We start from the raw sequence: 25,001 nt of genomic DNA, 5'->3' as shown, positions 1-25,001 counted from the left end.
ATGAGTTGATCATACAAGTCTGGTAAACTTTGGAGAAAAAGTTCATCATGTTCATTTTCTACAATCTGACACTCTATGACTATTAATTGTGAAAATAAGGTATTAAGAATGTTGACGTGATCCGTCACTGATGTGGATTCACTTATACGAAAAGTATAGAGCCTTTTTTCATAAATACCCTATTATGAAGTGATTTTGCCTCGTACAACTTAGTGAGTGCCTCCCAAATTTCTTTTGTTGTCTATATTCTCCGATATTAGGGGTGTAATCGGCTCGGTTCGGTTCGGTTCGGTTTTGGACCGAAAACTAACCGAATCGACCTGATCGGTTCTACAAGGATACCAACCATTCAGTTGGCTGCTGTTTGAACAACCGAACCGAACCAATAGCAGTTTGGTTTGGTCGATTTTTTCGATTTTCTTACACCTAATAATCAGAATTTAAAATACCATAAAATAAAGTTTAAAACCTTTAATAAACTAGAATAACAAGAGTATATCACATCCAAATCCAATACAAATTCAACTTAATTAAAGATAAAACAAAGACAATTAAAAATGTTTAGCAGAAAAACAAAAATAAACACACTTTAAACCGAAACAGTCACTTTAAAACAAATAAAAACCAAACAGCCACCATGCTTAATCTGAATCCACACCAGACTCATCCTCATCTTCTCCGGTTGGTGCAATTTCTACAAAAATAAAACAAGAAAATCAATATAGATGATAAACATAATATAGATTATAAATTATAAACATAAACCATGAAAGGAACTACAAATTTCTTTTTTGCACACCTAATTCAAGTTTCTCAAACTCTTCAATAAGCTCCTCAAAATCGGTTGTCATTGGAGAAGCACGAAGCCAATTTTGTGTGCATATCAATGCCTCAACTGTCTTTGGAGTTAAAGAACTCCTATAGTTGTTAAGCACTCTTCCACCAGTGCTAAAAGCTGATTCTGAAGCAACAATCGAGACCGGCATTGCTAAGACATCTCTAGCTATTTGTGATAAGATAGGATACTTGCTAGAATTTACCTTCCACTAATTCAATATGTCAAAAGTATTTTGATCACGAGGCTTCTCTAAACCATCCATCAAATACAAATCCACCTCATTCTTGTTGATGATCTCATGAAAATGCACCTCCTTGAAAAAATCACCAGCCATGTCACCATCAGGTACTCCCACATCTGATGCACCATCTATTGTTGCTGAAGTAAAAGATCTACCCCCATTATTTGCATTCACATAGCATTCGAACATCTTGGAGAAGGTCTCTTTCACTTTTGCACCCAAAAAATCAGCATCATCCTTATCATATAGCTTTTCAAAGCTAAAGTTCACAAACTTCAACTTGTATCTAGGATCAAGAACCACAGCAACAAAAATCATCATATTGATATTTTTTATGTTACCCCAGTACTTTTCATACTTAAGCTTCATCCTCTCAGCCATACTCCCAAGTAATGGATCTCGACTACCACAAGAAGCCTTGAACACTCGCAAAATCTTACAAAACTCATGAAAATATTGAGAAGAAGTCACAAGCAAACAAAACCACAACAGCTCATAAGCACCAATAGTTTTGTTTCCAGCAACAAAACTACAACAACTCATAAGCAGCTTATGAAAAATTAGCATTTTTAATTATACGCAGCCATATATATGCAGAACAAAACCACAGCAACTCATAAGCAGAACCATAAGTAATTCATTTTTAAAGCCAATCAACAGAATTTAAATGATCATAAACAATCAGAGACAGCTACACATATATTCAAAAAGACACCAAGATTAATTAGAAGCAAATACTTATTAACCATGACAAATCACATTACTAAATTTAGGTTTACAAAATCAGATATAGAAAAATAATTATTTCTGATAAAATCCCAAAATTATATCTCAAAATGACAAGATAAATTTGTAAGGGTGACAAAAGTAAAATTTTAATAGAATGATTATGTAGCGAGTATGATTAAATTCTACAAGTTTTTTCCCCTTTGCAACTAGCTAAAATTGATCAATGAAAATGGATTATTCTTTTTTAATTAAAATGCTTTTTTAAGTTTATAATGTAAAACTTTTGACACGATGAAAATGACGATCCGGTAAAAGGTAATAAATATAAGATTCAGTTAATTTCACTGTGAATTTAATCCAATTTTCCAAATTAAAAGGTTATTGTTTCAAGGTTCATATTCATCATGAAAAGCTTGAACCCCACTACCATATAAAACCAACTCAGTGTGTAAAGTGTAAACCCATCAGCCATCACCATTGCCAAAACTCAAAAAGCTTATTCTGGCGGGTTTTCTACTCACTGTATATTCATTCACCAGAGAAAAAAAAAAAAATCTCAGAAGGTGATACAACTGTTCCTTCTAAATTCATTCTTTTCTTTGCTTCTTCTTTCTGCTTTCTTCCCTTTGGTTTGGTGATGATATCTCTGATTATCATTATTGAGGCTTTTTATTATTATTGTGGGAATTTTCATTTTTTATTGTATCTTCAATCATGGGTCATGCGTTTCTTGCAATGTTTGAGAGAATAGCGCGTTCTGATTCAAGATTCAGTTATTCTCTTCTTCTTCTTGTTAAGTCATCATGAAACGGTTCATCACTTCTTTCTGCTCTGAATGGAAGCAACTACTATAACGTAGCATTGTGTAACCAAATTTGGTTTGGTTTTTTGGTTTCTTTTAGCTTCATTATGCTATCAACGTCTCTCTCTCTCTCTCATCGTGCATTTGTTTGTGTCTTTTGTCTTCTTTCTTGCATGAAGATTTGAAACTAGAAACAGGCTTATGCTACAATTTCTGATATATGTCTCTTTTCAAGCTTCTTTCTCTTCTTGTTTTGGTGCTGGAAATGTGATATTGAACTTTGACTTGAAGTAATTCCCATTCCCACCCATTAGAAATTTTCCATTTGATCATTCTTTTTCATATTTATGAGGCTGTGCTTATGATATTTTTATAGGAATCAATAATCCTCTTTCCTATTATGCATTTTGTTTATTAAGTCTAATAGCAATTCTGATATTTACAGATACTGTACCTGTAGAACAAAACTGTGATGGCTTCATTATTACCTGAGGAAAGTGTAGGGCAAAATTTTACATGGCCGAAGCCTTGTCCTCCTCCAAGGAAGCCTCGCGTTCTCCTCGCTGCTTGTGGATGCCTATCGGCTGCGAAATTCGGACAGATTTGCCAATGTTTCTTGACATGGGCAGATATAAATACTGTGGTCACAGAAAATGCACGGGTTTTTCTTGATAAATCATCATTTCCACATAATGTGCAAATGTTTTCCGATGTAGATCAAGGGAGGGTTTGGTCAGAATCAGGTCCTCTACTCGGTTCGCCTTTACCCTCTGCTCTTTCTAAATGGGCTGATGTCATGGTCGTTGCTCCAATTTCTGCAAATACCATTGCAAAGGTAATCAATAAACTCACATGATAGGATTAGAAACATTACTTTGTACTAAGAAGAATTAGATCTTGCTTATCAGAGTTTATATGTACTATATATGTGTTTTCCTGCTTCCTAAAAATCATGTAATGTTTCGATCGGTATGTTTGCATCTTATTTAGAGTGATTTACATGTTCTACTTTTGCATTACTCGCATGATTGGAACCTGACTTGTGTATAAAACAATCATATGCTGCGTTATATGATCAAAACTAATGTGTACAAGAACTCATATCTTGCTTACAACAATGCCCCTTTTGTTTGTTTACTAAACAACTCAATTTTAAGGATGTTTTTGTAATAATTCAAATAAATCTACATCATGCTATTTAGTTTATATTCCTACTTATTGCTAAGAAATGTAATGTTCTGTTATTAAGTTGCATCTTACATAAGAGTTGTTTCATTTGCATGTTTATGGTTGCAGATTCTTGGAAGGATGTGCGACAATTTGCTAACAACTATCATAAGAGTATGGGACTACGAAAAGAGGCTCTATCTCGTGCCATCGATGGACCCTTTGATGGGGGCAAATCCTTTAACAGAGAGACAGCTTCATTCCCTTCGTGTACTTGGTCCCTATGTAATCACACTAGCTGGAGACAACGCTCATAAGCAAATGCCTGATCCTGAAATCATTTCTGAATTTGTGAAAATAAATATCAAGTGAAAGACTGAGAAGAATGAAAGATTACGCGTCTATAATTGTGGTATGCAGTAAGCTGAGTTCATTTTGTTTGGTGAATCAACAAGAAAAAAGAGTGACTGATATTGTGCTGTTTGTTGTATAAGAAGAGTACCACATCATTGGACAGTGAAAAGTGATGTTCTGTGAATCAATATAAAAGGCCAAGTAAGCCGCGTTAATAAGCATACCTTTCTCGGCCTTTTGGCTAAGATCAAGTGTAGTATCTGTTCTTATCAGTTTAATATCTGATATGTGGGCCATTGGTCCACACGATATTAAATTTATTTTTTGAGGGGGATGGGCCATTACAGTAGCTTGCTACTGGGCCTGTCAAGCGTCGCCCAAGCCTTACACTGCTGCATGGGCCTGGCGCACCCCACCAAATTAAGTCTAAAATCTTTTTAATTGTTTACCAGATTTTTTAATTGTTTTTCTTTGTTTATATTTAATGGTATCAAAACATGAACAAATAATGTAGGAAATTTGCTTTTCATATATAAAGCTCATAATATATATACATGTGAATGTAATGTCATCATCACGTTAAGTGCTATTATTAATAATCCAGCTTAGCCAGCTACGCATAAATAAATATAATTATGTGATAACAATATTGTTGATGCTAAGTTGTTAACCAAATAACCATTGATTTGGTGGTTCAGATACCCCTCTCTCTCATTCTCATGGTATGTCTTTTGAAGCTGCATCATCAACTTTAATCTCTTCCTCTTCATTCAGCAACAAGGGCTTTGTTAATGATGATGGTGGTTCAGTAATGTTCTTTTCACTGGTTTTTCCCCATAGGACTAAGTAGAGACCAAGCACAATGAGGATTGCACCAATAACCCTGTAATCAAATAAAAACTTGAATGAATCATTCCTTTTCAACAGAAACATTTATATAATCTTAGAACACATTTAATTGGTACTCTCAAAATATTCACATCACTCCATTTTCATTCATTAATATTATTCGATTTTAAATTTTTCATAAACACAGAATTAAATGTTACAATTAGAGCTAGATTTTATGTAGCTTTTTTTCCTTCATATAAAAATAAAATTTGGTGCAACAAATTAAATTTTGTTCATACCCTCCAGAGTATAACTGATCACCAAGAATTATTGCTGCCATGAGAGCTACTAGGACTGTTTGCAACGGCTGAAAGGCAGCAACAAACACAGGGCCACCCTTTTGGATACACCATGTTTGAAGAAAGATGACAATTGCAGATGATACAATTCCCTAAGTAATCAAAATTGAAATTAACTTTTCACATTTTATAGATAGAAGTACTTAATATTTGAGAGTTGGAAGTTAAGGAATATTGATTACAGCATATAGAATGAGGAAAAGCTCTTGTAATGATACTATCTTCCAATTTCTCAAGTCAGTTTCTACAAAGGCTGCTATGATCAAGAATTGGATCAATCCGAAGAAGCATGTGAACGCGGTGAGCGAAAGTTTCGCCGGATACTTCTTCACCACAGGAGCCTGCACAGAAATTCTTATTGCATTTATGAGATATATAAAACAAATGTCCAACCAATAAAAAACCATGATCATTATGATCTGACCTGAAAAACCATCCAACCAGCCCATGAAAAACAATGTCCAAGCAAGTATATGCAACCCCATCTCCAATTTTGTTGCATTTCTTCGGAATTATGATCTCCAAGTGTTTGATGGCTTTGTAACTGAAGAAGAGGAGGACCTTTGTATAGAGTAATAATAGTAGCACCACCAACACTTGCAATGGTTCCTATAACTTTTGCTAATCCATTTCTCCTTGCCATGTTCACTTTCTCAAGCCTGGCAAAGAAATCAACAGCTATAAAGGTTTTGAGAAGCTTAGCTGATCTTACACACAGCATCCTCTTGATTCGTCACGCTTACATTGACCTCCCTATAGAGGAGGCTAATCGTAAAATGTGATGAGGTGATTTGATTTGATTACCTTAAAGTTAAGGCCAAGATAAAAGTGATAGCAGGAACTGAGTTTTGCATTGCAGAGGCAAAAGTTGGAGAAGCATAATATAATCCCAACAAGTAAAAGCCTTGGTTTGCAGTGATCCTACAACATCCAATGAAAAATCACAGAACAGAAGGAACTATTGGAACTAATAGGAATCCAACAATCATGACTATATATAATCTTATATCTATACATGCTTACCCCAATAATGCTAATAGGAAGAACTGAACCAATAGAGATAGTGTAAGAGATGGTCTTTGATTCCTAATTACAAAACATATGTAACAAGAGTCAGAAAAATGATTAACATAAAGAATATTATGGCAGGAAAATTGGAAGAAACTCACTTCTCTAATAGATAGGCAAATGGGGTCAACAAAATCAAAGCAATTAGATTTCTATATACAGGGTAAACAACTTTGCTAACACCAATGTTTAGTGCAAGTCTTGATACAATGTGAAATCCTGCAAAGCAGAATTGCAGTGCAAGTAATGCCACAAGAAGCTTCACTTTCTCTCTTACAATATTGCTTCCCATTTTTCTCTGCTTTAGACTTGTTATGGGGGCAACAATATAGAGCAGTTGTCTATATATAGATTGAAATCTTGAAGGAATATTAAAATTATACAGTTTTTTATTTTAAGTTTTTAGTGTAAGTAGTTAGGCACGTTATTTGATGATTAGAATAGCAATTAGTAAGATTGTGTCTAAATTAGACCTTTTAGATAAGACAAAATAAATAAAAAGAAACGAAAAAACAATACAATAATCTTTTAGTATTTTATCCACATTTCATAAATTTGTATATATAAATATGATTTGTCCCATAATGCATCTTGTCGGATCAAATTTTTTTAAAGTGAGAAAATTGGTAAAATAAAAAAAATAAATATCTAATTATCATTGAATTAAGATAATGAAGCTTACATATTATAAACATTATAAATTCAAGAGTCATTAACATCTATTTTATTATTTTATTAATTTTCTCATATCACTAACACTTAACACACTCTTTTTGTGTATCTCTATATTTTTATTCTATTTTCCTAACTAAACTTGCCTAAAAGCAATTTACAAAGTTTTTTTAAAAATGAGAAACGTTACATGATGCATTACTTTTATACACACCTTTTTTTGTATATTTTCTATTTTATACCATGAAAATTTATCTTTTGAACCATAAAAAAATATGTAAGATACACAAAGAATTGTGTGAACATTATTTTAATAAAAAATTATAGAAAAACTTATGTCCTAAGTTATTGATATTTACTTTGGCATACATAAAATTTTTTATTTTTTCATATTTTTCTCGTTGACCTTAGATTGAATAATTTAGGGAGACAAATTATAGGTAGATCATGTTAGCCAGGCAGTTAGAGAGTGACCAACCTTCATCATTTGTATTACCATGTTCCCATTAGCCCTTTATCTCACTTCTGACTTTATGTCTAATGCGACCGTTGTCACAATTTTCAGTCTCTGTACATAATAAATTAATAATCATTATAGAAGAATATTTGATTACTTTTCCACAAATCTAATCCACATATTTATGATAATATAATGACATTGTCTGCTTCGGACTCAAATAATTATTTTGAATGCATTCAATAAAAACATGAATCAAACAGGCAAGACTTTATAATTTTTGCATATTTTATGATTCATAAAGAAATCGGGTATGCTCTAGAAGTGAAAATGGCGTATAGCACATTAGCACATGCAAAGTGATTGCCATAAAAAAAAAAAAAAGGTTATTGCCATTTATTTGCAAGTGAGTTTTTTTTTTTTTTTAAGTCTAGTTATTTCTTTGTTTTGACCGATTCAGAAAGAGAAATGTGTTCTTTTTCTTTTCTTTTTCCCCCCTCAAGGTCTCAACTCTCAACTCTTAAAATGCCACTTAATAAATGCTCATCAATAACGATAATATAGCTCAATAAGATATAACTTCAAATTCAAGAGCCAAAATGTTACTTTGTAAATTTGATAGTAAATCATTAAGCTAATCTTGAATTATAAACCTTAACATGTGTACTATATATTAATTATAATTTATATCTTACATTCATCCAAAGGAATATCTTAGCTCACCTAAAAAACATGAAAGGAATATCTTAGTGCCTCAGTGACAGGAAAATTATTGACTCAATGTGCATATGCATGAACCTTAGATTGTTTCACGAGTCTTAAATAAATTTACGAAAATGGCAAAGATGAAATTTAGCAAGTGAGAATATTCGTAGTTAAGTGGCTGCTTGTGGAAGATACATTGTGTGCAGTTGGGGAAACATTTTTTATTTGCTAAATTATAAATTCACTGATTGATAGGGGGTTTATAGAGACACATTCTCCTATTTAATTTAAACATTTTTAAAAAAAAAAATAAATTGTAAACGCATTTTTAATGCAATTATTTTTCCCAAGCTCAGCATGCTGAATTGTACTTGGTTTGAGTAACTTCAGTGATGATGGTCATGGACTTCTGCACAAAAAATTACTTATCAGCTTCAAACTTGAAAATTCATAGTGTGAAGATCTCATTTGAGTCCAAAACAAAATGATGTTCAACAAAGAAACTAACTACCATTACTCAACCATGTATATCACAATTATCCATTGCTTCAAACATGACCACAACTACAACAATCATGCATCAGTTTCATAAGCATAAGCTAAAAACATTGCACACTTATGCCTTGTGAGCCACCACTTATGCATTGTGGTAGGCAATTCACACATTGTACACTCTCAAGCTGTAGCTATTAGCTAAACAAACCGCGATTCCATTTGAGCCTCAGCTATTGTAACACATGGAGATGGTGTCATCAGTAAGTTAACTGCGCTTGAATACAATAACAATTGCGGTGCAGTTATCTTTGCAGCGACGCTCACGTACAGCTTCCCTTACAAGACGGCGGCTCACAGCTGCAGCACTAAGCCCCTCCTACAAAGGCTCAATTCAATGTTTTCCTCAGGTAAGACAAAATCCTTATCAAATATAAAAGCAGTAATAAGAACATTGTGGAAACTAAAGATTGTGACCCAGCTTATTTGTGTTGTGTGTATTAGACATTAGACAAGCACCACTGCGATAAACGTTAAAATTAAAACACCTCTATGTTAAGAATCAGGTATACAGCAAGGCACATATATTAATGGAAATAGTTTGACCAGTTAAAATGTAAACGTATAAGTTATAACTAGTACAAGATTGCAAGTTGTCAGAACAAACAAGAAACTCCTTACATTCAATAACTTCTGAACAAAATCAACAGCATCACTGGGACCAAATACCTGACATCCGGAAAATCTCATTTCATTTCATTTCATAACAGTTAATCAAACCAGCAAAACAACTAAATAGGACAATGATGGATCCTAGAAAACATACCCCCCACAAGCCATCACAGCCAAGAATGATGAAATGCTCTCTCTCAGTAAGATCAAAAGAATGGATATCTGGGGTTGCACTACAACCCACCTGCAAATGGTATTTTTTTCTTTAACGTTAAACTCCTGTTTTAGGCCTATTTCATGGTATGGATAAATTTTATTGCCTAACTGACAAAGAGAACAAGGAAGCCTTTCTAAGTTAGCAGCAAACCTTTTTGAACTGCCGGTCTCCAAAACCCCTAGAAATTTCTAGACGCCCTTGCAATCGCCCATTTGAGCTTACAACACCACCAGCCTGCAAATTGAAGTGATCAGAATAGAGAACCAATTGATGAAACTCAACACCAGGCCTACATAGATAAGTCACGTAACCAACAATTCTAAATGTAATGCATCACAGATAATGAATGCTTCAAGGGACTAATGAAAGTTCTTCAAAGCACAGCTATATACAGACACATAGACATACAGTCATGGGCTTCTCATTAATTCAATTTTCGAACTAGTTTGAATTTGACACCTTACTAGATAAGCTGGTCCTAATAAGATTGTGAATCATGAGTTATTAAAGCTTCTGGCAACATAAGACTGAATGCTAAATCAAAATTCTTATTATGGATGCTTAACTTTATACCAGAATGTTGCTGTGTCCAATTATGTGTGAAAAGGTACATTAGTTGGAAGTGTGTGGAAAGTTTTATATAAAGAGATGGAAATGGTAACTTAAGTTTTTTTGCATAGAGCCAAAAGTTATAGATCAACTGCACGTCCTGAGAACTGTCAAGTAACAGTTATATATAAATCCAAAGATCTAACCAATCATCATTGAAGCATTTTGAACCTTCTGAATGCGTGCACGTTCCTGTGGGAAGATAGGTTTGTGCTCTCTCGTCAAAACAATGGCCTTTAGTGCATGGGCTCCATCAGAATTACCTTGGGATCCATCACTTATAGCTGACCGAGCCAAAACTGCTTTGGCATCTCCTATGTTTGCAACGAAAACCTAAAAACAGTCGTCAAACAGTGTTAAAAAATTGGGGAAAAACAGGTTATGAATGACTTGGCAGAATACTGAGAAACCACGAGCAGACCCTATTTGGATGGCAAATAGAGAATAAGTAAACACAAGCTTACTTTTTGTCCCAATACCCAGACACAGACAGCTGTGGCACCATCCTGCCATCCCCCTGGTAGCAGTACATAGACTCATAAAGATATAAATAACATGAAAGAAATCTCTAAAGATTATATTAATTATTATTAATTAACTTGTATCGAAATCTATAATTCAAAAACCTAGGCAAGTGGCCTGCAGCATAGTGTGATACATTTCCTTTTTTTAATACCAAGGGGGAAAAAGTACATTGTACTGTTAACCAATTATAAAACAAAAAATCACATGGACTTCAAACCAATAAACTTTAAAACCCCAGTAAAAACTTGATTAACATCAAAATTTAAGCACAATTCAGCCACCTATAACAAGAGATTAACAAATCGAAGCAATCAAACTGTACCTTCAGAACTTTCTTGAAGAAGAGACTCATCGGTTTTACGAAAACCTAAATCAGAATAAAAACATCATATGAGAACATTCTGTAACCAAAAAAAATAGATGAATATAAGTATTCATCCACAATTCAGTTTCGCAATATACAAATGAGGGATTGAATAACGAAAATCATAAACTTGAATGCTTACCATCAAGTATAGCTCTTTTAGCTGCCTTTACATCCAACTGAAACAAAGCAAAGCAACCAAGATATTAGAGGCAAAAGTACATAAAACTGAGAGCAATAGAGGGCAAAGATATCAAAGAATACGGAAGTTGAAAGGAATATATTTTTTATTTTGAAAAAGAAGAAAAAGAAATCTCCCAAGGAGACCAGAAGAATTCATTTTGATAGAAACTTCCATTTTACTTATGAGCTTATGATCAAGAAAACTGGCTTTCATGTTTCCATTAATTGTTTTATTGACTATGGAGACTCATCTCATCAACTCACTATACAAATCTGCTGTAAAAGGCCTAACAGACAATATATGGATTCCTCTCGTGCCCCCTCATGTTCTTCAAAATAAAATCTCAGTTAGAACAAGGGTACACACCCTACGGTTCAACAGCTTTCAACAAAACTTTGCAAAATGATACTGATATTTTTGTTACTTCATAACCATCTTCCTTGATGATTCAGTCAACCAACAATAAGAATGGTTGCAGTTGCATAGTTTCCCTTAACTGTAGTTAACTTCAACTGTATCTCATATGACAATCGAGAAAGAACAGAGGCCTGATGAGGATCATAGAAGTTTGTAATAAATGAATAGAAGAGTTTGAGTTACCCTGTGTGTAATGTAGTGTTAACTCTATCTAAGAAACTGAGCCTAACTAAGTGAACTAATAGATTCTAGTATCTGTACATATAGTAACTAATTTAACTGTCTAGAAAGTAAATACAGAACAACTATTATTTTGCTACAGTATGCATAAAATTAGACCAAGCAAAACACACCAACTCACGTGGTAATCCAGCTGAGATAACATTCCCATGCAAATGCTTCTGTGCATATTCTGCAGCCAACCGTCCTCCATGCCCATCATAAATTGCAAAATGTGCACACCTGAAAACCAAGCTCTCATAATCATTAGTAGAGAACAGAAAGCAAAAAATCAAGAAATGAATTTGACTTCAGGAACAGGCAACAAATTATCCACAACCCTATTTCCACAAATCACACCATTTATTTGTTAGAAAATAAAAGAGGAACAAACACTAGTGATAAATCAAAATGATTATTCATCATCTATAATAATAATAATAATCATAATAACCTTAATTTTCCAGGGTAATCTAAAGTTGCGTCTAAGAGAACAACCGAAGCATCTTCCATTGTGTGCCTAGAACCCTTATCCTCAGCTGCATCAGCATCAATTTCGAAAGAAGCTTCGACAACCGAAGAATCTTCCGTCTTTGGCTTCTTCGAGGGAACATCAACAAGATCGTCGCTTTCCGAATCAGCTTCGCGCTTTTTGGGTTCAACTTCCACCGTGACGGTTTTGCCCTCTGTGGTTTCGTCCATTTTCGCTCTTACAAATTCCAATCACGACTTGAAGGTTAAAATCGTTGAAAAGTGAAAACCCTAAGCCTACTACAATGATCTCCAATCTCTCCTACTCACCTATAGTCTACAGTAGTAATAATTAATAAATAAATACTAAAATTTATTTAATTTTAAATAATATTTATCTCTTCTAAAATTTTGTTTTTGTCTTTCAATTTTTTTATAGAGGAATGCTAGGGGGCAGCAACATTTGGAATTTATAGCCATCAAATAGCCATCAATAAAGCTTTTAATGGTGTGAGATTAATATGAAATTTCATCCAATGGCTCACTCTTCTTTGATGGTTACATGCTAGCCAGAATTTGATAAAATTGCTGGCCCTAGACTTTTTCTTTTTTATATTTCTATTCTAAAATAATGACTAAAAAGAGTCTAGCCTCTAATATTTTCTTGAATGAAGCATTTTGATATTAAAAATAATTTAGAACTTAATTAGAAAATATTATTTTTTTCCTAAAAGTTTAAATGCTTTTATTAGATTTTTTTGTTTGGATGGCTCCATAATATTCGAGGATTATCCTAAAAAAATTATAACATTTGAAAATGGATCTCTCAATTGTTTTAATTATTTTATTAAATATGATTTTTTTATCATTTAATATTTTTTATATATTTTTTTTAGTTTTACTTAAAAAATATGTAATAAAGGATCATACTTTATAATAACAATGGAGAGAAAAATTGAAGAGAATCCATTTAAAATAAAATTTTCTTAAAATTTTCTTTTTTTTTGTTAAAAAAATAAAATACAAAAAATAAGATTTAATTATAATTTTATCAAATTTTTAATTAAATTTTTATTATTTAAAATTTTGTAATTGAATTCTTATAGTGCATAAATATTTTTAATAACGATTTAATTAAATTTTTTTTTATCAAAACCAAGAATTTAATTATAAATCTCCAAATATATAATCTAACTAAAAATTTGGTAGAATTATAGTAATTAATTGCATGGTTGATAGACAATATATTATTGTTATTGTCCTTATTTGAAACTCTTTTTAAGAAAAAAGTTCAACGTGTCCTCTAAAAAGTAATTTGGTCATAAAAGTTTTGGGCAACATGTGCAAAATTCTAGATTTAAATCCCCTTGTCACTAATGAATAAGAAGAGAATCGATTACAACCAAAGAAATAAAAACATCGATTAGGAAGTTCAAAACATGTGTTCTAGGAAGTATTAACAAAGTAAAATCTAGAAAGTTGAAAAACTTTCCCAAACAATGTGTTATCCACCATGCATCAAACAATTGAATTCAGCTACCTTGCTTACATGCATATCACGTGTTACAGTTTTCAAATCTAAATCCATTAGATTTGTCTCTAAGTACATATATCTGAAATTTGACTCTCACATTCTTCAAATGCACCATATATTATCTCTCACAAATTTGGAAATCTCATCAGGTTCAGGCAGTTTCCCATCTTGCTTCTGAATTAACAGTGTGATTATAAGGATCCCAAGTTCGTGAAGGAAAATATAGTTTCTCAATGTGGTATAATTTTCCTTCCACAAAGGATCCATGGATGGTACTACAAACAATGGCTTTCTTACGCAGTCCCATGCTCTCACAACACTTGTTAGCAAAGTGTCACAAAACCCTTCTGCAATCTACAACAACAGCAATATCACACATCTTTTATATATAGAAGTTAAAAATGAAACATGCAATTATGCAAATAACTCTTTGTAAGATGCATACAATTAACATAACAACTCAACTTTATACAAGTAATAAAGATAGAACATGCAAATAACTAATGGTAAAGATTCATGAGAATGTTAGATAATTTGATATGTTTGACTAAATTATCATCTAATAGTTTTTAACTATCAACTACACATGACGATAACTTTACACACAAACATATATACCAACTTAACATTACATGATTCTTAGTAACTAGGTGTAGAGGTGAAAATTATTTCGACCAAACACAGATAGTCAAAGCAAATTAGAATGCTAGCAACTAGGGGACAGCATGAAGCGTGTCTCCGAATCGAGATCTTGATACAAGATTGATCGACATTCCTGTTGAAGTCGAAACCAAAATCCAACCAAAACACTAGGAGAACACATATAGCACATCCACATTCATCTAAATTACATATAAAATCTGAAAAATTGAGCAGCTTATTGATACCTTTGCAAGGGCATGTACAGATAATGGAGCAATGACCATGGCATCAGCCCATATACAAAGCGCAGCATGAAGGCATAGATCCTCTTTTTTCTCCCACAAGATCCACTGATCATCGTCCATATACACGTCCACCTCGTATTGGATTGGTAGTCTAACAAATTTCTTTGCTGATTTTGTGACAATGACTTTTACCTTGGCCCATGTCAAGAAAGCTTGGATCAATTGTCCAAAATTCGCAGCACTCTGGCATCCACAAATGGCAAGTAGGATTTGCTTCTTCTTTGGCGGTGCCACTGGAGGCAGTGCCACCACATCTGCGTATGTTTTTCCCCTTACAGTATATGATGAGGCCATCACACTATCTGAGTCTTGTTCTGCAAGGCACAATATCTTTTCCAATATCAGATTTTATTGATTCTTGTAACAAGTTCATGAGCACGGCCTTATGATAATCAAATGGAATATTTCGAAGAGGGGGGGGGGGGGGGGATGAAAATTATTTGAAGTCAAAGTTCGATTTGCATAAGAAGGAATCAAGGCAAATTTAGTTACACAATAGTAGTTGCTTCACTTCAGAGCTAAAAGAAGTGATGAACTGTTTCAGGATCACTTCACAAGAAGAATAGAAAGATAACTGAATCTTGAAACAGAAGGCACGTATTCTCTCAAACGTTGCAAGAAATGGATGACCTACGATTCAACATACAAAAAGATTGAAAATTCACATAAAAAGACTCAAACTTTAGGCTTCATTGTTGATGGGGTGCTCTGAGAATTCATCACCAAATGATGCAAAAATCAAACGGAAGAAAAACGGGGGAAAAAGAAAGAAGTTTTCAAAACAATGAAACTAAGAAAGGAATAATAGAATTAGTTGCATCACCTTCCGAGCTTTCTCGTTGGGGAATGGTGATTGAATATCAGAAGCAACACAACACAGAACAGAGAATTGAAAACCCGCCAGCATAAGCTTCTTGAATATTTTTTCTCGTAACAGAGAAATTAGAAATGATGGTGAGTTAGTTGGGTTTATATAGAGGGTTCTTTGCTTGCTGAATTCACAATAAAAATTTAACTATGGTCCTTATTTTATTAAACAAGAAGAAACGTTTTTGTTTACAAAACTAAATTCAATTAACCTTAAAAAGAAATTTTAATCACAAGAAAGAAATTTTAATCACAAGAAAGAAATTTTAACCCCAAATGGATACTCCATTTCGGGTATCAATTTTACCTTGTTAAAAAATGTTTATATTCCCTTATTTAAATTCTAAATTTGTTTTGTCGTATGATTACTTTACAGGTTTGTACCTTGCTTAGATTTTAAAAGAAAATTACAATAAAAAACTTAAAGAAGACTTTGCTACGGTGATGTGAATCAAGGAAGTTTGTGGTGCTGCATATGCTAAAGCTAAATTATTTTTTGATTAGAAATCAATGTCTTTGTGGGTGCTGATTTTTTAGTGGAGAATTTTTGTTAATAATAACAAGATCAATCCACCAAAAAAAAAAAAAGTTATGAGCTTGCACAAAAGAATGTTGAGTTTTAACTCGATCAAATTTTAAAAGAATAATTAAAAGCTTCAACTTTATATTTAGAAGTAAATATCAAATTAGTATTCGAAAGATTCTAAAATTGATGAAATAGTATCTGATTTTTGTTATTGATAAAATAGTCCCTAAATAATTTTAAAATTTAACTAGTGTACCCCTGAGCTCGCTGGAGTACATCTCTGACGAGAACGATGCTAAGGTAAATGGGTGTAGAATTCTCTAATAGCTTCAATCGCATTACATATCTTTTCATTTCTAAAACCGCCTCATTTCGAAGGCCATCATATTTTGATGATATGGCAACCTTATTAATGTGAAATACGTAGATAATTAATTAAAAATTCCACCCTGAAAAATCAAAACACCGACCCCCTTTTCTAAAACCCTAATTCTCTTCCTCCCCAACGTACTCTCTCGCTCTCTCACTTTGAAATGGCGCCTCAACCTTCTCACTCTCTGTCGCCGACACTGCACGGTCGCCGACTCATCGCCGGGTCTTCTGCGTCGCGTCATCCCTGCATCTTCGCTAATGTCTTCTCAGCGCCATCCCTGCACCACATCTCCGTGCCTCCTTTGCCAGTGTTAAAGCTGTCGTCTTGGCTCCGACGTGACTCGCCTTCTCGGCCTCCGCCTCTGCTTCTACGTGCCGCTTCTCTTCCGCCTTGAGTTCGTCTTTGTGGGTCTGTCTCTCTGGTGTTGTCGAATTGTTTCCGTGACTCCGTTTCTCTCACTGAATCAATTTGTCTTTTTCTCGTGTTTCGCCACCTTTGTCTAGCCAGCATCTCTACCGTCCTCTTCTTGAAGCTTTATTGTGGTGTCCAATTCATAAATTTTCATTATCTATTTTCATTCCGTCTTTCTCTGATTTTCATTCTCTTAGAGAATCAATCTATCTTTCTCCATTTTTCATTCTCTTTCTCTAATTTTTTTAATGAATGTTGTGATTTTGATACCAAGATTGATGACCTGATTGGAATATGAATTTTTATATTGTTATGTTTGTGGTTATCAGTATGGTTTATGGTTATAAATGAGTGCGTTGGGAGAGAGATTTGGAAAAATTAAGGTAAACTTAGTGTGTTGGAGAGGGGAATCCTTCGCTGGATTTTTTAGGTTTGGGCAACTCATAGTGAGTGCATTGGGGAGGGAGCGGATTAAGGTTTCAAAAAAAATGGGATTTTGATGTTTTGATTTTTCAGGTTGGATTAGGGTGTTTAATTAAAAATTTCAATTAAGTATATACATTAACATTAACAAGGTTGCTATCTCAGCAAAATATAGTGGCTAGCTTAACAGCATTCTCATCAAAGATGTACTCTGGCGAGTTCAGGGACACGCTTGTCAAATTTTAAAATCATTCAGAGACTATTTTGTTAATAACAAAAGTTAGGTACTATTTTATCAGTGCCAGAATCTTTTGAATACTGATTTATATTTACCTCTTATATTTACTAGGGTCATTTACATTAATAAACTGAACGAGGTTCAAAATTACACAAATGTCTTAAATCAATTTTTATTACACGCATGTCCTAGAACATCTCTATATTATGTTATTTACATGTAAATCGAATCAAGTTTATTTGATTTACTACTTCTGCAGCATATATATAGTAAATTGAATCAGCTTGATTCAATTTATTACTTATTCTGCTTCATGTCATACATACGAGGATCTTTTTGTTGGTCAGAGCCAATGCGTCAGTTACGATTAAGGTGTTGCAGGTAGCAACTGAAGCAACCTATGGTTTTACGCCTAGCTACAGGAAGGTCTGGATGGCCAAGAAGAAGGCAGTAGCATAGATCTACGGCGATTGGAATGAGTCTTATAGCGAATAACTCCTGAAACCATTCTCAAGTTGGTCGGCCATCCTCCATAAATTTTTCAAACTCTGCCAGGCACCCACTCACGGCCTTCCCGTCGACAGGCAACCCAAGCTGAAACGCCACATCTTGCAGCGTCACCATGTACACTCCAAAAGACATGTGAAAAGTGTGCGTCTCGAGACGCCACCTCTCAATGAACACACTGACCATAGGCTCATCCAACCAGAACCAACGACTGTTTAGCGTGGCCAAGTGGTACAAAGTAGCCCTCTCTAAATAAGATATGATCTATTCAAGCATAGACATATTTTGTTTCTGCCGAATGCTATAGATACACCTACTTGGCTGCACCATGCAGAAAAGATATACACAAAACAATTAAATTCTACTTGATACACGGAAAAATCCTAACTAATTACACCAAATAAATAAATAATACCATAACTAAACAATGAAATAATTAAAAAATTTAATTATTATTTAATTAAGAAATCAAATTGTTAAATTTAAAAACTACTTATCAATCGGTGATAAAATTTAAAAATCGGTTTTTAATCAGTTATAAAAAATAAACCCGTTTTGGACAAAAACCGGTTTCTAGATCAAAAAACCAGTTTCTTAAAAAAAAAACCTTTTTTAAAAATCGAATATTTAAAATAAAAGTTTGAAATCAAAATTTTTTAAAATTTGGTTCTGGTTTTGTTTAATCGGTTAAAAAACGATTTTTTTAAATTTGATTCTGATTAACCAATTTTGAAAAACATGGATACAGTTTTAAATTTGTTTTGTTGTGTTAGTTAACCAAAATGTGGTTATGATATTTTAACCAGTTAACGATATTTTGGTTTTTGGATGTATACCCCTACTACATTCTACATCCTAAATTGCAAAGTCTAATACTCAACTATAAAGGTTAAATTATAAATTCTAGTATACCCTCCATACTATATTCTATTTAAAAAATTCTATTACTCAGAAAAATAAAACAAAGCTAACCTCGTCGACAATGGCACCGGTAATATGGGCAACACCGTTCAGTCGGTACAAGCTCTGTTTGTCTGCCATGATGTCCAATTGAAGGTCAGTGCTGAGAAAATCTGAATCCACTCTCAAAGTGCTCCTCCCTCTCTAGAATTTCCTCTCTCTAACAAAATTCTAACTCCACACCAAATGAGGAATCCGCGGCTGGCTTTGATAAACCGCTATTTTACGGCTTATTTTGTATTGAATTGAGCGGATTTTATCCATTATTCTCACACTTATGTATATAATTCGCATATTTTACATTTTCCTTCCTAATTTTGTGTTATGATTGAAAACATGCTTATTTGGCCTCAAATTTGCTAATTTTGATCCTCTCTTATTACCATTCGATGACGTGATATGTTTGTTAAGTATTTTTAGGATTTATAGGACAGGAATGGTTTAGAGGATGGAAAGGAAGCATGCAAAAGTAGAAAGAATACAAGAATTGAAGTATTTCAGAATCTGGTAGCGACGCGCACGCATGGGTGACGCGTACGCATGACCAGCGCAGCAGGCATACGAGCGCACGCGTGGCTGACGCCTACGCGTGGATAGGAAAAAAGACCAGCGATGCGTACGCGTAACAGAGCGTCACGTGCTACAACTTACAAAAAATACTGAGGGCGGTTTTTGGGCTCCTTTGGACCCAGTTTCAGGCCCGAGAATACTTATTAGAGGCTGTAGAGTGAAGCTGGAAGAAGGGAATCAATCATTTACTTCACATTCTTTCACATTAGTTAGGTTTAGATGTAGTTTTCTCAAATTCAGATTTCTACCTTACTTTTATTTAGTTTTCTTCTACTTTTATTTGTTCTAGTACTTTGGTTTGTCTACTTCTATCATTGATTCCTTTATGTTGCCAATTTAGTTTATGAACTCTTCTGTTTCCTTTAATCCATATTAATGCAATTTATGTTTTTATGTTTATGATTGCTTCCTTTACTTTGTTGTTATTGTTTCCTCTTGCAATTGTTAGTCTTAGATTTTGCTATATCTTGTTAGTTTCCATGTTTTTATTTTATACCTTCCAAGTGTTTGATAAAATGTTTGGTTGGATTTTACATTAGATTTTTATGTTCTTAGTTTAGATTGAGTAAATTGGAAACTCTTGAATTGTCAAAGTCTCTTGTTGGTTTGTGATTGAAAGTTGCTAGTTAGGTTGAGCTTCACTAACTCTAGTCTTTGATTAGGACTTGTGAACTCAAGTTGAATTGCTCACTTGACTTACCTTCACTTGTATTTGAGTAATATTCTTCTCCAACAAATATTTTATTTAAGTGAATTGACCTTAATTATTTATTTATTCTATATTAACTTTAAAACATAAATGTCAATAAAGTAATATCCTTATTTGGACTCAAATAAAATATCAAAAAAAAAATTAGTTCAAATTCTAGAAAATCTAATAAATTTAAAACGGGACAATAAAGGATTTCTAAAAATTCAAAAGTGGGCAATTTACCTAAATGAAATAGATTGAGGAAATGTTTACTCAAATGCAACAATTGAGAATCCTTTACTTTCATATCCTGTTTCATTTTTATGTAATCCGTGGTAACTTACCACGTTTTAGTGAATTACACGTAAACTGTGATAACATGACACGGTTTATAAAGGGGCTTTTTGAACATAAATCATGGTAACATATCACGGTTTATTCAAGAGAGCTTTGCGAACATAAACCTTGGTGACTTACCACGGTTAATGTTGAGTTCATTATATTACGAATGCTTAAGTTGTTTAATATTAGATGTTGACTTCATGGTTGTTGTTGTTGTTGAGTTCATTGTATTACGTATGTTTAAGTCGTTTAATTTTATATGATGTTTAATTAAAGCATGATGACAGATTCATAAAAGAGCTAAAAAGTTGTTACAAAGGTGTTCATAAGCAAATATCATAAAATATATGTAACACACACACACACACACACAATACCACAATATAATAAGACACACATACATAATCCGAATGCTATTCCAAATCCTCGATGGTATCATCATCATCAACGTCGAAACCACCGATTAGGTGAGACCCGGTGCCATATCTAGCAGGATGCTGCACCCTCGTCGGTCGCTGACCATGCCCTGCTGGGGATGTATGTGGCAAAACGGCATTAAATGTTGATGCAGGAGTCCCACCCATAGTGAACCATGGGTCATATGGAGATGCTGCAGACTTATTGAGATCCACCCCAAACTAAGCCTGAACACCCTGCATCTGTGGCTGAACATCCTGCATTTGTGGCTGGTACTCGGCAACCTGGGACTGTCCATCTGACATCTGTGGCCTATAATGGTAGCATCGTCGTCCCTCAGCATGTCTGCTATGTCCATATAGAAATGTGACTCACTGACATGATCCCCGATGTCCATGCCAACGTCCGCGGTAGGCAAATCAGTGAATACATGTGTCCCGACATCCCTGAACAACTGAGAGCTACCACCAACTTCGTAGGTGGCATGAGCTATCCCTGTGTTTAAACCTTCGGCACCCTCACCCGCAGAAATTTCAACTTGCTCATCACCAGTGGGGATACCTCTACCTCTAGCTCGTCCACGACCATCCCTCCGACCATACCGTCCGGCTCGACGTCGAGGAACACGATGATCCACCTGGCCTCCATCATAAGTACACCCTTCGTCTTCATCCATAAGGACGTCGAGCCATCGCCACTCTCGGTCGGTGGCACGTGTGCCGATTCGCTGACGCCTCTCAACACGCCTGTTGTCAGGTCTGTCCGGTACTTGCACCCTGGGAGGTGCCTGGGACGATCCTCTGTGACGAGCCTCCTCCGACACAACCATCGGCCTAGGATCATGAAATGCAGCATTTGGGGACAGCAATCTGTGGGCCACACGATGCCACTAGTCCAGGTACTCCACTAATGGACCTGGATCAGCTACTCTATCGACCTGGATGACTGAATAAAGCCTGTTGTTCCAGTGCAGATGCCCTTCCTGATAATAACTGGAAAACCATCGATCTCCACCCCTACTATCCTTCGCATGGAGCCAATCTATGTTCAGAGCCAGCTGGGAGAGATGCTGAACCCCGCCAAACTGCGGTACCACTCTATGCACCTGATGCCACTCTATCGGGGCAAAATATATCAAGCATGTGACCGCCCTCCATAGCCTACTGTGCTCCACAACAAGTATCTCCGGATGAACAATAGCTGCCACATCGAGGGCAGAATAAGGCTCCCATAGAAACTGTGATGGACAAGCTAATGTTAGATAACACCATCAATGTAAGCATCGTATGAGCACTGAATTAAACAAAGATCAAATTAGAAATGACTCACGTCGCAATCACGCAATCTATCCAATGAAAGGCGTGCTGACACCACTCTTTGCTCCCCGACATTGGTTGTAGGTAGATATGTTGCACACCTACAAATGTCGTTGTGAGCATTTCAATAGAAACGATTCCACATCAAAATACACATGTAATCCATACAAAATAATAATCCATACCTGGAGGCCAGCGGAAATCCAAACACATCAAAACCACTAGGTCTGAGAGTGGAAAACCTCCAGAAAATCTAAAACTGTAGTAGTTGAAGTGGTCCGGCCAAGTTAACAATGTTTCTGTTTATCGTACGACACAGAAATCTATACAACCAGGCCAGTGCAGCCGAGCCCCAGCTATATTTTCCCAACTTGTCCATCGATGCCAGATATGACAACCAACGAAGGTGAACCCGGTTCGCGTTCTTGTCCCCAAATAGCTGAGACGACAGCAATATCATAATGTAAGCACGCGCGTATATATGCACTGTCTCTTCATTAGCATCTGCTGGGAGAACCCGAAACCTCTCATGGAACCATGTGAAGTGAAACTTCATCTGCTTGACTTTATTCGGTGGCGGTAGCTCGCCAAACAATTCCGGAAACCACTCCCATGCTGGTCTTCCGTTGTCCGTCAGATTCTCAAAGTCAATGAGGCACCCACTAACGGCCTCTCCATCAATGGGCAAACCCAGTTGATATGCCACATCCTACAAAGTGATAGTGCACTCTCCAAACGGCATGTGAAATATGTGCGTCTCAGGACACCACCTCTCAACGAATGCGCTAACTAGAGCCTCATCAACCCAGAACCACTGACTGTTCAGCCTATCCAAGTGATACAAACCCACAGTCTCCAAATACGGTATAATCTGTTCGTGCGAGGCATATTTTGTTGTCTCCTAACACATGAAATAACCCTAGTCGGCTGCAAATGTGGAAGACAACATTATGTCAACACTAATGAAATTTTAAAAATATAGAATTTATTTCCGAAAAAATTAATTCAACACATCTCAAATTAGAATAAAAAATGGTTCACTAACCTCTTGGTCGATGTTTCCAGCCAAGTGCGCAACGCCATTCAATCGGTACATGTGAGCTTCGTCTTCCATGGCTCCACCGCGCTAGAGTCTTGATGGCCCCGGATTCTCTCTCAGCTCCTCACCACAAAAATTTTTGCCCACCCACAATGAAATTTGTCAAGAGTTCACGAGGATTATGTATATATATAGGCTCTCATATACCGTGGTAGCTTACCAGGTTTTATGACCAAAATTCCTTCTTAAACCGTGATAACTTAGCACGATTTTCACCCATAATATTCAATGCCTAATCCGTGATTACTTTCCACGGTTTATGTACAATTGAGAAAATGTGGCATGTTACCACGGATTACATAAAAATGAAAAAGGACACGAAGAGATAAGGGATTCTCATTTGTTGTATTTGAGTAAACTTTTCTTCCATTCATTTTATATAGGTAAATAGCCCTTCAAAAATCATCTTTTGATCTTGAATTTAAAAAAGAATAATAAATAATTTCTAAAAATTCATTAAAAATCATCTTTTAATTCATTAGCCTCCAAAAATTCATTATCAGAATTTTTAAAATTAAAATTTAATATAAAATATAATTCTCACAGATAACATAAGAATTTAAATTAAAATTTTTTAAAATAATATAAATAACCAATTATATTTATACAAGATTATAATTAAATAATTAAAAGGGCAAATCATGTAACTAAACCAAGGGGAGAAAAAAATTACACAATTCAACAAAAACCAAAACTGCAACGTGAATCTCCCAAGAACAATATACTCTGTAATTCGAATCAACCAAATTTGAATTAAACAAATCAATAGTAATTCGAATCAAATTAATTCGAATTACACAAAGCAATAGAAACCCCTAGTAATTTGAATCAATATGACTTGAATTGTGCCTGCATGAGCTCCTAAGGTAATTCGAATCAACTAGATTCGAATTACATACAAATAAGATGCATACTAGTTCGAATAAGCTTGTTTCGAACTAGCACACCGAATTGAAGCCCCTAGTAATTCGAATTAACATGGTACAAATTACCCCTTGTTTGGCTATCCCTAGTAATTTGAAACAACCCAATTCGAATTACAAAGGCTTGCCCTATAAATAGAGTTCGAGTCAAGCTCATTCGAACCACTATTCCAAACTCTCTGCCCCACCAAATCTTAGAGAAAATGACCCCAACTAAGTGTTCAATAGAATATTCAGCTGATGGGGGATGACCCGGATCGACTCTATCGTTTGGATGGGGTCGCACATATAGCTGGTGTCATCAATGAACAGGTTAGTGTGATTTTTCCTTTTAAAGTAGGAATTAATGTGTTATTTTTTATATTTTGACCTTTTGTATGTTATAATGGTAGTCATTATATATTGTTGTTAAGTGGTTATATTAGTGGTTTATGGGTGAACACAAATAAGTAGAAAAAGTTATC

General features: G+C 34.8%; 4 protein-coding genes, 1 long non-coding RNA gene and 1 other non-coding gene across 6 annotated transcripts; 2 read left to right on the top strand and 4 right to left on the bottom strand.

Moving 5' to 3' along the window:
- Positions 1 to 1,837: 1,837 nt before the first annotated feature.
- On the bottom strand, positions 1,838 to 4,291 carry LOC148566053 (uncharacterized). Its single transcript, XR_015883731.1, has 2 exons — positions 3,871 to 4,291; positions 1,838 to 3,425 (listed from the first exon to the last, which is right to left on the bottom strand). It is a non-coding gene; the product is annotated as an uncharacterized LOC148566053 (long non-coding RNA).
- Positions 3,083 to 4,149, top strand: LOC107641168 (phosphopantothenoylcysteine decarboxylase-like). Its single transcript, XM_016344673.3, has 2 exons — positions 3,083 to 3,445; positions 3,907 to 4,149. The coding sequence occupies exons 1-2, from the start codon at positions 3,083 to 3,085 to the stop codon at positions 4,147 to 4,149; spliced, it is 606 nt and encodes a 201-aa protein (XP_016200159.1).
- Positions 4,292 to 4,351: 60 nt separating the features above from the next.
- LOC148566052 (U2 spliceosomal RNA) lies at positions 4,352 to 4,547 on the top strand. The gene has a single exon (XR_015885280.1). It is a non-coding gene; the product is annotated as a U2 spliceosomal RNA (small nuclear RNA).
- Positions 4,548 to 4,779: 232 nt separating this feature from the next.
- Positions 4,780 to 6,684, bottom strand: LOC107642095 (WAT1-related protein At3g18200-like). Its single transcript, XM_016345412.3, has 7 exons — positions 6,491 to 6,684; positions 6,345 to 6,407; positions 6,126 to 6,242; positions 5,746 to 5,980; positions 5,504 to 5,662; positions 5,262 to 5,413; positions 4,780 to 5,014 (listed from the first exon to the last, which is right to left on the bottom strand). Exons 1-7 carry the CDS (start codon positions 6,679 to 6,681, stop codon positions 4,849 to 4,851), a joined length of 1,083 nt encoding a protein of 360 aa, XP_016200898.1. The 5' UTR covers positions 6,682 to 6,684; the 3' UTR covers positions 4,780 to 4,848.
- A 2,029-nt stretch (positions 6,685 to 8,713) lies between these two features.
- Positions 8,714 to 12,728, bottom strand: LOC107644233 (Protein phosphatase 2C family protein). Its single transcript, XM_016348044.3, has 10 exons — positions 12,377 to 12,728; positions 12,057 to 12,165; positions 11,245 to 11,281; positions 11,061 to 11,105; positions 10,678 to 10,730; positions 10,385 to 10,546; positions 9,755 to 9,838; positions 9,542 to 9,631; positions 9,397 to 9,444; positions 8,714 to 9,094 (listed from the first exon to the last, which is right to left on the bottom strand). The coding sequence occupies exons 1-10, from the start codon at positions 12,622 to 12,624 to the stop codon at positions 8,984 to 8,986; spliced, it is 987 nt and encodes a 328-aa protein (XP_016203530.1). The 5' UTR covers positions 12,625 to 12,728; the 3' UTR covers positions 8,714 to 8,983.
- Positions 12,729 to 13,957: 1,229 nt separating this feature from the next.
- On the bottom strand, positions 13,958 to 15,821 carry LOC107641167 (phosphopantothenoylcysteine decarboxylase-like). Its single transcript, XM_016344672.3, has 3 exons — positions 15,698 to 15,821; positions 14,815 to 15,188; positions 13,958 to 14,281 (listed from the first exon to the last, which is right to left on the bottom strand). The coding sequence occupies exons 2-3, from the start codon at positions 15,166 to 15,168 to the stop codon at positions 14,030 to 14,032; spliced, it is 606 nt and encodes a 201-aa protein (XP_016200158.1). The 5' UTR covers positions 15,169 to 15,188; positions 15,698 to 15,821; the 3' UTR covers positions 13,958 to 14,029.
- Between the last annotated feature and the right edge of the window lie 9,180 nt (positions 15,822 to 25,001).

The sequence above is a fragment of the Arachis ipaensis genome, chromosome B5 (genome assembly GCF_059453495.1).
Source record: "Arachis ipaensis isolate K30076 ecotype BB chromosome B5, ASM5945349v1, whole genome shotgun sequence".
NCBI lineage: Eukaryota > Viridiplantae > Streptophyta > Magnoliopsida > Fabales > Fabaceae > Arachis > Arachis ipaensis.
The sequence above is the reverse complement of the archived record's forward strand: the minus strand, read 5'-3'. Positions and strand labels throughout refer to the sequence as shown.